This window comes from Fragaria vesca, linkage group LG6 (genome assembly GCF_000184155.1).
Source record: "Fragaria vesca subsp. vesca linkage group LG6, FraVesHawaii_1.0, whole genome shotgun sequence".
In the NCBI taxonomy this organism is placed as follows: domain Eukaryota; kingdom Viridiplantae; phylum Streptophyta; class Magnoliopsida; order Rosales; family Rosaceae; genus Fragaria; species Fragaria vesca.
In genome coordinates this window covers 33,884,812-33,898,478 of record NC_020496.1, presented here as the reverse complement: position 1 = coordinate 33,898,478, position 13,667 = coordinate 33,884,812, and the positions used below count along the sequence as shown (strand labels likewise).

The 13,667-nt window shown below is 40.4% G+C and overlaps 2 protein-coding genes across 2 annotated transcripts; one reads left to right on the top strand and one right to left on the bottom strand.

Annotated features, from left to right (window-relative positions):
* Positions 1 to 301: 301 nt before the first annotated feature.
* LOC101302686 (coiled-coil domain-containing protein 75-like) lies at positions 302 to 2,791 on the top strand. Its single transcript, XM_004306173.1, has 4 exons — positions 302 to 400; positions 541 to 1,077; positions 2,244 to 2,309; positions 2,456 to 2,791. Exons 1-4 carry the CDS (start codon positions 302 to 304, stop codon positions 2,513 to 2,515), a joined length of 762 nt encoding a protein of 253 aa, XP_004306221.1. The 3' UTR covers positions 2,516 to 2,791.
* A 563-nt stretch (positions 2,792 to 3,354) lies between these two features.
* On the bottom strand, positions 3,355 to 6,949 carry LOC101295640 (squamosa promoter-binding-like protein 17-like). The gene is made up of 3 exons (XM_004304332.1): positions 6,549 to 6,949; positions 4,223 to 4,362; positions 3,355 to 4,117 (listed from the first exon to the last, which is right to left on the bottom strand). The coding sequence occupies exons 1-3, from the start codon at positions 6,920 to 6,922 to the stop codon at positions 3,489 to 3,491; spliced, it is 1,143 nt and encodes a 380-aa protein (XP_004304380.1). The 5' UTR covers positions 6,923 to 6,949; the 3' UTR covers positions 3,355 to 3,488.
* Between the last annotated feature and the right edge of the window lie 6,718 nt (positions 6,950 to 13,667).

The window sequence follows — 13,667 nt, the reverse complement described above, 5'->3', positions numbered from 1 at the left end:
GAGAGAGAGAGAGATTATAAAGAAGCGAGAGAGGGTTTGGAATTGTGTGCAGTGGACGTTGAAGAAAGCAGAGAGACTCTGGTAATGTCTAAACGGAGCTTGAGAATCTCGCTGAATTGCCAGCTGGACGACACGTCACCACCCAAAACCGTTTTCTCGTTTCCCCATACAGCACGTGCTGCCTTCTCTAGTTTGTTACAACCCAAATTGATGCGGGCCTGAACAGAACCCGACCCGGCCCACGCTCCAGATTTAAATCTGGAAAAATCCCAAGCTCTGTGAGAATGAAAGCTCCTCAGCTATGGCGGAACCAGCCAACGGAGGAGAGGAAGACGATGACTACATGGGGGACCTCTCTCGGTTTCTCTCTCCAGAAACTTCCGGTCCTCTCCCGAAAAAGGTAATGCAGTGTTTAGTTCCGTTGAATATTTAGCCTAAGAATCAGGAAAACCCTAATTTCGATTTAGAAAGTATGATTAAGCTAATTTTGATTTTGTTGTGAGAAAAATTTGTAACTGTAGTGGTGTGTATCTGTTTTAGGTTTCGAATAGCAAAGCCTCGATTGTGCAACCCTCTAGGAAAAAACCTAAAGCACTGAATTGGCAAGAGCAGCGTAAGATTGATAGGGAGAGAAAGCAACAGGAAGAGGATGAGAAAACCCTGGCGAATATAGAGGCGCCGATTCCACAGTCCAACATAGGATTTAGGCTTTTGAAGCAAATGGGGTACACACCAGGTACTGCCCTGGGGAAGGAGGGGGCGGGCCGGGCCGAACCGGTGAAGGTTGATATTCGGCGGTCGAGAGCTGGAATTGGGAGGGAGGATCCGAGTAAGGAGAAGAGGAAGAGAGAGGAGTTGAGGAGTGTGGAGGAGAAGAGGAATGAGGAGAGCTTGATGGAGGAGTTTGGGACGAGGAAGAAGTCGCAGTGGCGGATTCGGAGAGTGGTGGTTAATTTTAATAAGGCCAAGGCGGTTTTGGAGCAGTTGGAGAATAAGGAGGTTGTGCCGTTGGAGAAGGAGGATGATGAGGAAGAGGAGGGCAGAGAGGAAGAGGAAGAGGAACTGATTACAGAAGAGGTATGTTTCTTGACTTTCTTTTATTCGAAGTTGGGTCTGGTTAAGAGTATTTTGAGATTGATGTGAGGGAAACTTGGTCTAAAACCATGTTTGGTAGGAATAGGGCAGATTGTTGGATGATATTGATAATTGTCATTCAAATTGAAACTGATATTGAGTTTCAATAAATGAACTGATATAGCAAATTGAAACGGATAATCACTTTTTGTGCTTGAGCTATAGCTATTATATAATGTTGTGTGTGCTTGAAGAATTTGAGTAAATTTTTCATCCTTTATGTCGCTTTATGTACTGGTATTCGAATTTTCATTGTCCTTACATGTTTATTGATCAAGTTGAGGCTTAAATTGGACTTGCGAGAAACTTGAAGAGTATGGTGTTAAACGGGTAGTGTAATGGCTTAAATTTAGCTTGGAATCCCTTTTGAAGGTCAAAAGAAAGTGTCAGCTTTGTGCTTGTAACAATTAAGTTTGAAAACTAAGGCCTGGTTTTTGCAGCTCTGCTATTCCACATTCTGTTTCCTTGGTATATTAGCATTTAGGTCATTCTCCATTTGCATATGGATTTCAGTGTGTGCTAGTTCAGTCAAGTTTGTTGAGCATGTGCAGTGCTTCCTCCTGTTCCTATTTAACACCTTTTCTATTTACTACCTTTTCATTATTACTTGATATTACTCAGTAATATTGAAAATTATTTGTCCATCGAAATAACCTGTCCTGATTATTTCTTTATTCTTGTATGTTCAGTGATCTAGTGGAGACTTAAATTGGACTTGGAAAAATGTTTGAGGAGATGGTGTTAAAAGAATAGTATAAAGACTTATATTTTGGCTTGAAATCACTTTAGAATGTTAAAAGAAAGTTTTAGCTTTATGCATGGAACAACTAAGAGCGGAAACTAGGGATACTAGTCCTGGATTTTGCTGCTCAGCTATGCCACATTTTCTTTCCCTGGTGTGATAGGATTAGGTCATCCATTTGCATATGGATTTTGGAGTGTGCTTGTTCAGTCAGTTATGCGGAGCATGTGCAGTGTTTCCTTTTGTTCCTACCTAACTTCTGTTCTCATTATTACTTTTGATTATTGCTTGATATTACCTGGTAGACTTGAAAATTATTTGTTCATTGAAATAAACTGTCCTCATTATTTCTTTGTTTTCGTCACAGGATTTACAAGATATATTGATGAAACTGAGAGATGAGCATCGATACTGCCTCTTCTGTGGATGCCAGGTAAGCATAATACATGGCTGTGCAAAAACTTGTTGTTTACTTTGCAAGGAGTCTGACCTGAAATTGCTTGTGTGCATTTTGCAACAATAGAGATCCAAGTCCAATTTTTCTGATACCCTAATTACAAATTTTGGTTTTCATTTCAGTATGAATCAATGGAGGAACTATTATCCAGCTGCCCTGGAACTAATGAAGACGATCACTGAACTTAAATCCTGATGTGTGGAGATGCCCAGAATGTATTTCATGTTTGGCAGGGAATACCTGCTTGCAATGAAGGATTCTTTGTGCTCACAACCAGCTTACTGTGCCTTAATATGCAACTCTCCGAGTCAAAAGCCAGTAAGAAGACAATGAAGTTGCACACAGAGAACTAATTTCTGCAGGCCTGGAGCTAACCCCTAACCTCAGAGGGAGCTGCCAGCAGGAACGCCTCTGTGAGCAATGGTTGAGCTGTTGAGTTTTCTCATATAAGGGGTGTATATGATGTAGAATTTGTCATGCATATACCTATCAACTAGAGTACTAAGTTGAAAGGCTGAAGCGGAATGCTACAACAAGTTAATGTTGATTTGTGGCTCTGGCATGGCCCTTTTTGCAGTTTTGGAGTGCAATGTAACTCTTGAAATGTTGATTTATCCGGAAAAGAATTTCACCTCGTAAAGGTTTTAATCTTTTTAAAGGATTCCATAAACCATTGATAAAATAAGGTTCCAAATCATTTACGATCTACAAGGACCCTGGTCCCCCCGGTAAAGGTAGAGCGTTCATCTATTAATGGATTGGTCCAATTGTGTAGGTCGGAGGTTTCAACTCGGTTATAAATAGCCGTAATGTACTTTCAGCTCTTTTTCTGTCTTTGCATCTGTTTAGAGCACAGATGATAGGTTATTTACCAGCTCCATCTAGATACTATGATTTTTTCTCAAACTCAAAGTTGAGCATAAGCCACTTTCATAGTTTCATATGGCTAGCCCAGCACCTGGTCATATGAGTGAACCGAAGTGTTTCAAAGTAAACTCATAGACTACCTCACAGTTAAGCAGTTCAAGCCTTGAAGGCTAAACCCTGATAAATCATATTCTTAGTCTTAACACATAAAAGTAGCGTCAACTCGGGTACCAGTGAAAGTTATCAAGTTTTAGGCTTGGATTACAAATAGACACTGAAAGGCCACTTTTAAAGAGACCAATGAATCTGCTGACTGGAGGAGTCATAGCCCCTGGAGTAACCCCTGGAGTTTCCAAGCTCCATATTTTGCTGCCTCCTTCCCTGTTGAGACAACTCGAGCTCACCAGAGTAATGACTGTTAAGGGGCTGCGAGATTTGACCAAGACCCAGATCAGGAAGCATCTCATGCGAACTACTACCAGCCTCATTTCCCTTAAAACCCCAGGATGTGGTTGGAAATGGATTGACAGGGCCAGCATTAGATATTGATTGAGCCATGGGTGCCCCTTGGGTGTTTAAGAAGGCATTTGTCCCAACACCTCGGTTTCTAGAGGCCCACGGTTGACTTGACAGAAGAGAGAGAGCACAACTCGAGTCAGTGACTCCTGTGACGCATTCTCCCGGAGGAATTCCAGGACCAGGATAACTGGTACCACCTGCTGACCCTTGCAGGTAAAGATTGGATCGATTATTCTCAGGGTTGCTCTGCCATTGATGTTGAAGAAACTTTCCAGTAGCAGTGACAGTTTGATTTGCAGGTGGCCGCTCAGAAGTTCTTGCAGTTGCCCATGCATCTCTCCCATCCCTTGGATATGCCGTGAAGTCCATTAGAAAGCTTCCAACCCGGTTGCTGTTTTCTATCATTCCAAGTAAAGTTAGAGTAGGATAAAAGAAAATGAAATGATCTAGAAAGTATTGTTGTTATATAGTGCAACTTGAATAATGATGTGGTAGTGGCTAACCATAAATAGACGAAGAGAGACGACCAAAACGTGTAGACATCATGGATCCAGGTTGTGGCTTTCTCCTACGCTCATTATGACCAGCCAGACGTCTACGGCAACTACGCTTACCTTGGTCAAATTCAGGAAGCTGATGAAACCTGGCGAGAAATCAGATTATTAGCTAAGTTTGCAATGTAAAAAAATCATTTATCATCTTACTGGATCTCAACCAAAGACAGCACATTGTAAACTAAACAGAATATATATTGGAGCACTTAGGGGTTAATACACAATTGTTTGTGTGGTTTGGCTAAGTGGAGGGTCTGGAGGTTATTTTGTATGGGCATAAATGGACTCGACTGACGAGACCTTGAATTCACTGGTTCCCAGCAGTGAAATGTTGTTTCACAAACCATGGCAGAAAGAGCTAGACTTATTTTGCAATTGTATATCCTAATATACATGTATTCAGAGCACACTAGTTGCACTACTAACAGAAACAAAAACAGTGGTCAACCACCACAATCAAGTACAATACATTATTATGAATTTACAAATTAAAGAGCATCCAACTAACCTAATCAAATGCTGCAAATTTGAAAGGATAGTGTAACGGTTAATTATGCAAGACTGGTCTGTAAAAGTTCTCTATCAGATTTGCCATATCTAAAATTTCTTATTCAGTAGCTCTCAAGTTACACTTATGCTTTTACATGTACGTAGATACACTTTAAAATACACAGTAATATATATATATATAGTGGTGGACCTACCATCACATATATCCAATAAGAATGTTTGAATGCCAAACAGAAACACCATAACTGTAGTGTTTATTCTATGTGATTTGTAAAGTAATATAACAAAAAGGAAAATATTAAAATTATCACATTGAGTTATATATAAACCTAGATTATCCTGAAAACCATCCAGAAGCCGCATGTAAGAATTTCATGGCTCCCACATATGTGAGTTCAAATCAGTAATAAAAACAACCATATCTTATTGAAATGTGAGTTAAATAAATATGACATCACACAGCTACAAGCAATTTATGACTCATCATATCTCAAGTAGGAATGCAAACTGCTTTAAACAGTGTGCAGTGTCGATGCAGCTAGTGAACTCCACCGTATTTCTACATGAGACTTGCCAGGATTCAAATCTAGAACCTGATGGATCTTAACTAAAAGGAATGCACATTACATTATCAGATTATTGGAGCTGCATTTGGTATTTGGACACCACTGCGGGTTGTATTCCCTATGATTTCCAGAACTTTCCTCCTCATTCATGAGGATTTGAAGTCTCTTACATAACGAGCTAGTTGAGCTGTTCACTTCCTAAGAAAAGGAAGTCTCTTCAATAGTATGTCAGGATTTAAATATAGATTAGGTAGTTGTGCTAACCTACTCTTCAACATCTGGTGGTAGGTTAGGCGATCTACCTGTGTGGCTGTGGCTGTAAGTGCATAGCTTCTATTCTAACAAGGACTTTGTGTTTCTCTTTATATGTAAATATGGTCCAACAAAAATGAATTTTTTTTTTTTCCAAACTCAGGGGTTCACCTAAACTCATTATGAGCAATAGTGGAGAATGCCAACTACCTAAATGTTTAATATGAAGAGACTTCATCAAAACTGAGCCTTTTTCCAAAATCAAGTAACTCAGACAACGAAATTAAATGTTCTCTGAATCCATTAAAGGTTAAGATGAGTACGATATAACATGCCTGATATTGTGGTAACTTCAGAGGACCACCCCAGAAATTTCCATGAATAGTAAAAGGACGGCAGATTTTTGAGGCATGATAATCCGAATCATCAAATATCTACCTTTAAGCAGAAGGACTCCAAAAGACAAACATTCAGGAAGCCAAGGTGTCTAAATTCATCATACAGCATCATATGTTTTGTGAAAAAGGATGCTCTTCCACATCCAAAAAAGAACCCAATTTTTTTTTTTCTTGTCAATACACCAAAAGACAAAAACAGGGCAAGAGCCAAACTTGTAGAGTAGCCTCTAAACAAGACAATCTGGAAGAAATCCCAGAAACTCAATGCAGGAGGCCAACAACAACACAAATCAACAAAAACAGGACTAAACTACACGCAGCCAATCGGAAGACAAACGAACCCAAAACCCCACATTTAAGTCTAAAACAGAAAGTACACACATGACCAATGTCCAACAAACAACATAACAATCAAAAATCTATAACCAGAAAAACCGTAAACAAGTACATTTACAAAAGTTTAGCTCAAACCGTGAAACACAACAAGTACTGAAGTATTAAAAACAAAGCAAACAAATTGAAAGAGCAAAAATGGTGTAGAAGTAGTACCTGCTGCACTGCTGGCAAAAGCGCTGCTCAAGTCCGGCAACAACAACGGTAGGGGTCTTGGAGTGCATGGCACACACTTTGTGCCGGGAATAGTAAGCCTTAACATCACTCAGATCTACGTTACACCCCTCCACCTGGCACCTCGGGGGCTGACCATGATGGACGAACCCACCGCCGCCGCTGCTCCGCTGCTTCTTGACCCCGGCGGAGGAGGAAGACCCGGATTTGGGGGGAGCGAGAGTTCCATCCTCGAAGTAGATTTTGCGGCCGAATTTGAGGCCGTGGAGGGAGTCGTCGGTGGAGTTGTTGTTGGGTGGGGAGGAGGAGGAGCTGCCTCCTGAGTCTGTTGTAGTAGTGAGAGAGGTCGAGCCCATTATTTTTCCGTAGGAGTGAGAAAGAAAGAAAGAAAGAGACGTTCGCTTACTGAAGCTCATTCATGATAATCATAATTGCGTGAAGAAATGAATGGGATGGAGAGAGAGAGACTAGTGTTGGTGTAAAGGAGTGGTAGTGAGGGGTTGATAAAGTTGATGGCTCAGTGTGGGAGGAGGAGGAGGAGGAAGAGGAGTGTAGAGAGAGGGGCAGTGAAAAGGAGACACCTGACAGTGGCCCATGCCAGCTCTCTCTCTTAACCCTTCACTTCTTCTCAGTGAGAGAAAGAAGAGAGAGAGAGAGAGTTTGTTTTGTTTCTGAAATGGTGTGGTGCACTTTGTCTGAGAGACACTGTGACTGCGTACAAAAATAATGGAGCAAAATGCAAAAAGTGAGAGAATTGATTGATGGGTTATAAGACTGCTCTCTCACTCTCTTCTCTCTCTCTCTCTCTCAAGGAGGTAGCTTTACCAGAAGCTCCTTTCATGTGCTTGATAATTACACTTCCTCAATTTTCCAAGATTATACAACTTTTCTCTCCTTTTGCCTATGGGAGGAGGTATATGGTGCCCACATGACAATGAGAAAAATACATGTCTCCCGAGACAGAAATGTGCATAATAGCGATGCTACTTGCTAGAAAAACAATTAAGAATGTCATTCTCAACTTAAACACTTGTACAGAAAAATCAAAACTAAAATAATTATGTATTGATCGGATCCAGTATCACAAATTTTTTATTTATTGATAGAGAAAGGATATGTAATTGATTTGCCTAGCTTGAGATGATATTTATTCAAAAAAAGATGATATTTATTATAAAAAAAAAAAGACTAAAACAATTATTGATCCTTGTCGATTAGCTCCCTAGTCTTCTATAGAAAACAATACTAAATTATCATAAAAGAGATCAATCTCGGGTATCACGAGCCGGAGATATTATTGATTGTTCATCCACGGAAATAAAAGAAAATAACACTAGTCTAAACTCTTACTTAATACCGCAAGCAGTACTTGAGGTCAAATTGGTGGGTCAAGTTGGTTTCTAAAAAGTATTTGAGGTCTTCCGTTCATAAGAAGGCCGGGAATTCCCTTGCTTGGAAATGTATCTTAGACTATAGAGATATTCTTTTGGAAGGTATTCGTTGGATTGTTGGTGATGGTAATTCTATTCTTTTTTGGATATTTAATTGGGTTTTGCCTTTTCTTTTGTATTTACTCATTAACAATGACCAACGAAATAATTTGAATTTAACCTAAGAGTCTCTCATTTTAGTACTAATGGTAGTTGAAATGTTACTGCTTTATCGAATCTTTTACCTTTGGAAGTAGTTGATTAGATTTTGGCTATTGTTTTACCTATATATGCCAGCGAGACGAATTTACTTAGGGACCTTCTCCTTCATGTAATTTTTCTATTGACTCTGCATCTTTTTTGCAAGTTCAAAATTTGGGTAAGCATTCTGTTGAGACACAAATAACTTAAATGTGCCCAAAACATTGGATATTGCCTTGTACTTACATGTGATTTTATTATCGTTAATTAATTTTCTTTTGTTTTTAGAAAATAATGCAATGAGAGGAAATCACCCACTTTTTTTGTTTGAAAGTAAAGCATTCAAAGCTAGAAGCACAAGACATGAAATTTGGGCGAGAAAATACAAGTCAAGATTTTCCGACGAACTTTTCTGGCAAGATTTTCCGGTAAACATTTTCGGCAAGATTTCCCGACAAACTGCCACTCATGGAGGCCTTGTCCCATCCATGGAAGAGCATGGTGGTGAGACTATGTTATATTTGAAATTCAAAGCAATTCCCACCATTTTGTGTTTTTGAAGTGTTGCACCACATGGAGCCAAATTGTGTAAGAACATCTTAGCATCTTGTCCCCTTAGATACCTAGCTGATTTTTGGGAGCTTTAGAGACCAATTCCACACACCACACTTCATCCAATCTGCATCTCTCTCATCTCCAAGATCCTTTTTTCTCCCTACACCACCACAACACCATTTCCACCACCAAATCTCCATCTCCACCACCAAATCTCCATCCCTCACCTCCATAACCATCAAACCTTTCACCACCATACATCTCACCTACAGCCTCAATTTCACCATTCATACATCCTAAAGTGCTTGGAGCAAGGAGGAGAAGACACATCATTCATGACATTGGAGACACATCTCCACCACCACTTCCATCTTCATCATTAGTCATCTCTTACCTTATACTCTTTTACTTTTGATGTATTTTTGGATGTTGAATGTTGTTTCTCTAAACATAAGTGAGTAGTGATTTTGTTGGGGCTAGGGGATCTTGTATGAAATTGATGTTATATTATATTTGATGCAAATTTCCAATACCATCTTCACATGTTTATTCAAGAGTTGAATGCATTTACTTAGGTCTACTCAATTTAAGTTGATGTGTTTGTCATGTCATGGGATTTTGTTAAGAGATTGAGTACCTTTTAGCAAGAGAAAGCATGAAAGCACACCATGTGTGCATGTGAGGGTAGTGAGTTAAAATCACCTAGACCTAGGATTTCTTGCTTGGTTATCTAAACTTTGATCTTTATGCATCTAAGAACATTGAATTGAGACTTACTCGGTAATAGGATGTGTGCTTAGGTAGTCAATTCTAGACTTAATCGGTTAGAATTGATAACATTAAAAAAGTTTAGGCCTTAGTAGTCTTAACCAGATGCTAAGAGGGTAATTGGGTATTGAGATTGCATTACTTGTAGCTTGATCATCAATGCATGCAAGAGAGGCTATGGTGAACAACCTAAGCTCTAACTCCCATCCATTTGTCAACAACTTATATAGTTTAGCTTAGTTCATTTTACTTGCTTTAGTAGTTTCTTTTTGTTCCAAACCAAATCAATCACCACAAATTTGCACATACCCACCATGAACTTTGATTCTGTTTTGAGTCATTGTTTATGAATGTATATTTGCATATTCTTCAAGCTTACCTTAGGACTCCCCTAGCTAGGGTGGGATTTCCTAATCCCTTGGGTTCGACAACCCCTACTCTAAACCCTACTATTCTATTACTTGCCCCTTATACTTGGGTGGCTTTAATGCTAACACATTCTAGTTCCTCTTTCCATACCAAGATTTGACATCTTCTTTTTCAAACAGAGGTCATTCAATTCAATAAAGAGCAAGCTATACAAAAACAACGCACCTCGTATGGTCGTCAGAAAGCATCATTTTGTAGAATTGCAAATCCTATACTAGATAAAACATAATAAGTTATGAAATCCTAAGTACGTCCACTTTGTAACAGTTAAGCATTTTTATTTTACAGGTAAATTAGGCTCCACAGAAACTATCAAATACTCTACGAATGCTAACTAGTTTACCAGGACCAAAACCAAGTCTAAACCTTAGCGATAATTAGAGCACTAGTCGCACCTCGTCCTTCACTTTGAGGTTGATCAAACGCCTCTACATTCATCCCCAGAGAAGCCCAACTGAGAAGACCAACCTGAGCAGCCTTAATAGGCCCAAACGGGCCAAGCCCATTAAGGCCTACTAGGGCAAAACACATTCTATCCCCTGGCAGTATCGCCGTCAAAGCAATTTAGTGAGATCTAATGTAGATCCAACTTTTTATTCACTCGTGGGATCTGAGCGGTCCGGGAGGGACCACCACGGCTCCTCTCTTCTCGAGAATCCATACATCCCTTATCAGTATATGGACAGCTATCTCTCGAGCATAGGTTTAGATTCAGCCTCAATAGGAAAATAAAACGGAACACCTAACAACGTATCTTCACATACCAAGAACTACAAGATCGCCCCTTTCATTCTGAGGTGACGGAGAGATCGTACCATTCGAGCCTCTCTTTTTTTTTCATGTTTTTCCCTGAGGTCTGGAGAAAGCTGTAATCAATAGGATTTTCCTAAGGGGCTGGGCAATTCTGTAACCACGGGCAGCTCAGACCCAACTTAATGATGGTCGCGCATGAGATTGCACGAGACCACTTCGATTATGAGTCAGGCGATGCGAACATAGTGGCCCTAAGAAACCTTCTGCGCTATCTTAAAGCAGAGAGGCGAAAAACTTCCATTTTGAGACCGCGGCCCGCACTTTCTAACTGATTTTGTGAGATAAGTGTGAAATTCTCCTACACAAGACTCTTGATAGTACGAGAACATAATTGGAAGAAATAAGGGCCTTAGACCGCTTACAAACGTTCTCCTGCTACGTTCAATAACATTGATAGGTCATAAGTCCTTAACGGGGGAATACCTTCTTTTAGGAAAGAATGCCAAGCAAGTTATGAAAGAAAGAAAGTAATAAAAGAGAGACTTATGGAGATAGGAATCTTGCCTTTTCCAATGCTACAAAAGCCATAGCTTTTTTCATTTTATCACACGCTAATGAGATCGAGTAGAGAGCAACGAAACGATTGCAAGAGCGGAGCTCTACCAACTGAGCTATATCCCCTCGAGCCAAGTGGAGAGCAATCTCCCACCGGCACCTCAACACCACCTCCAGCCCCGGTATTAGAGAACCAGCCACCTTCCACAGCCTCAGGCGAATACAATGGCAACCACCCACTTTTGACGACGATATTAGCTTCATCAAAAACTTCACCACCATGCCTACCAAAATCGACAAAGTTGGATTGTTGCACATCAGAACCACCACCATCGAACTGGTCGAATCATCTTTGCACCACCATTGCAGGGCAACGTGGACCTCTCAATTGTAAATCCTTTTCTAATCCTCCTCCTTAGAACTTGGCCAAAGAGGCCTGAATGTAAGGGTCAACCAATTTGTCGGACCAAGAATTGACTTGGGTAGGACGTTGCTTTTCAGTTTTCTAAAAAGGGAGGGGTGCAAAATGACTGTAACCTTGCTTGAATGTTATGATACCACAGAGGGCACCAGAGTTTTGCTCCATTGAGTATGGAGGAAGAAGTTGCCATAACCAAGGTCGGGCAGCATGCCCTTATGACCTAGAAGAGGAGAGAGCATATTTTTAAAGTAAAGATTTGACATCTTCATTTACCTCCTATGGTAAAGATTTTTCTCTTAGCTTCTACTTAGAAATCGTTTGGAGACTCGTGATAGACTAGTTACTTATAATTCAGTCATTCCTTGCACCTGTCCCTTTTGTTCTAATCATGTGGAATATATAGATCATTTGTTTCTCCAGTGTTCTTTTGCTAATTAGATTTGGACCATTTCTTTTGATTGTCATTCATTGGATTGGACTAGTGATTTTATTTCATGGATAAAGTCTCTTGTCACTTATAGACTGAAAATCCTTAGAAAGCTATTCTTATTGCTCGGTCTATCTGGCATGCTCAGAATTAGTTAATTTTTAGACAATTAGATGTTTCTCCTACTAGAACTTTTTTCAAGCTACTGTGTTTTGGTGAGAATTATTTGAAGGCTAACAAACTAGGGCTGGAGGTGGCTGCCTTTGGCCTAAGTCTTCTGGTAAATCTCCCCCCTCTTCAATGAGGGAATAAGGCGATCTCAGCGATTCAATCTGAACCAGCGGCCAAGGGTGTTCAACAATCCAAGAGGCCTTTTCCCTTCTGAACAAGTGGTGGTGTGCAACGACTACTTAACACAACCATAGCAAGTGGCAGCAACAGTGGTGACACTAGTTGTTGCTGCACATAGATTGAATTAGAGGGTTCGGTTTCGAGTCTATGACGCATGACCAAATCTGTGGAGTCATGATGATTGGGGCAAGGAGGTTAGGAGGGGCGTGGCTCCATTTCATAACTTGTTTGGGGCTAAAATCGGTGTCGTTTTCTCCTCTTGTGCTTCTTCTGTTCGGCTGAGATCGAGGTGGCTTCTCTCATCATTGATGGCTTTGAATCTGTCAATTGCTTCAGGACAAGTGATAGGATCCTAGTGGGTATGGCATCATCTATGTGGTTGCTTTCGATGGGAGGCGAGGCGGCAATTCTCTCTTTTGTCGTACAATCAGAGATGGCGGGGGGCCGCCAACCTGTGGAGCTTGTTTTAAAGATAGTGTCGTCGTCATCGGTCGGGGCGTTGTGCTCGACGAAGGAAGTGGTGGCGGTAAGGACAGAGAGAGGCTAGGTCAAGCTTGGGTTGTGTACGATGTCGGCCAGGGAGAGGTGCTCTGGGGCAGCTGCGACATCGTCAGGAAGAAGCGGCGTTGTCCCAGATTCTAACCCAAAAGTGAGTAGGCACCCATGTCAACTTAACTAGGCCCACAACAATCAAGGCACATAGTTTGGCGCCCAACTCTGCTCTGTGCACCTAGATCTGTCATGGTGTCAAACTTCATTGTCGCCTCGACGACGACATCTGCCATCGCTCAGACATCGCCATATGTTGTCGCCTCGACATAGCCTTCTCACTAATACTATTACAACCTTAACTATACGAAAAGTATATGAGTAAGAAAGTTTTCAATATCAATAATATTGTGTACATTTAATATCAATTACCCAGTAAGAGTAATGAAGCACAAGCTAATAAGAGTTTTTTTTTTTTTTTAGGGAGCTTCTATTCATACATCCAAAATGGCACTTAGACCTCCTCAGTAAACATATCTCAAACTTGTTTTTACAAAGAACTAAAATGCTATTTAGACCTCATACTTTTCTGAAAATGCCCATTATTCAATGCAATTCAACAAAAACCTTTCTTTTAGAAAATTTTACTCATACCTTCTAAATTGGTAGTAAGACCTCTAATTTTTGAACATTCCACAATCATAATGATCTCTCTCTCTCTC

Excerpts from the sequence above, each read along its gene's own strand:
- LOC101302686 (XM_004306173.1), top strand. The coding sequence starts at position 302 with ATGGCGGAACCAGCCAACGGAGGAGAGGAAGACGATGACTACATGGGG. Across the intron at positions 401-540 it reads CCGGTCCTCTCCCGAAAAAG|GTTTCGAATAGCAAAGCCTC; the intron begins GTAATGCAGTGT and ends TATCTGTTTTAG. Across the intron at positions 2,310-2,455 it reads GCCTCTTCTGTGGATGCCAG|TATGAATCAATGGAGGAACT; the intron begins GTAAGCATAATA and ends TTTTCATTTCAG.
- LOC101295640 (XM_004304332.1), bottom strand. The coding sequence starts at position 6,922 with ATGGGCTCGACCTCTCTCACTACTACAACAGACTCAGGAGGCAGCTCC. Across the intron at positions 4,363-6,548 it reads TTTTGCCAGCAGTGCAGCAG|GTTTCATCAGCTTCCTGAAT; the intron begins GTACTACTTCTA and ends ATTTCTCGCCAG. Across the intron at positions 4,118-4,222 it reads TCTCTCTTCGTCTATTTATG|AAAACAGCAACCGGGTTGGA; the intron begins GTTAGCCACTAC and ends TTGGAATGATAG.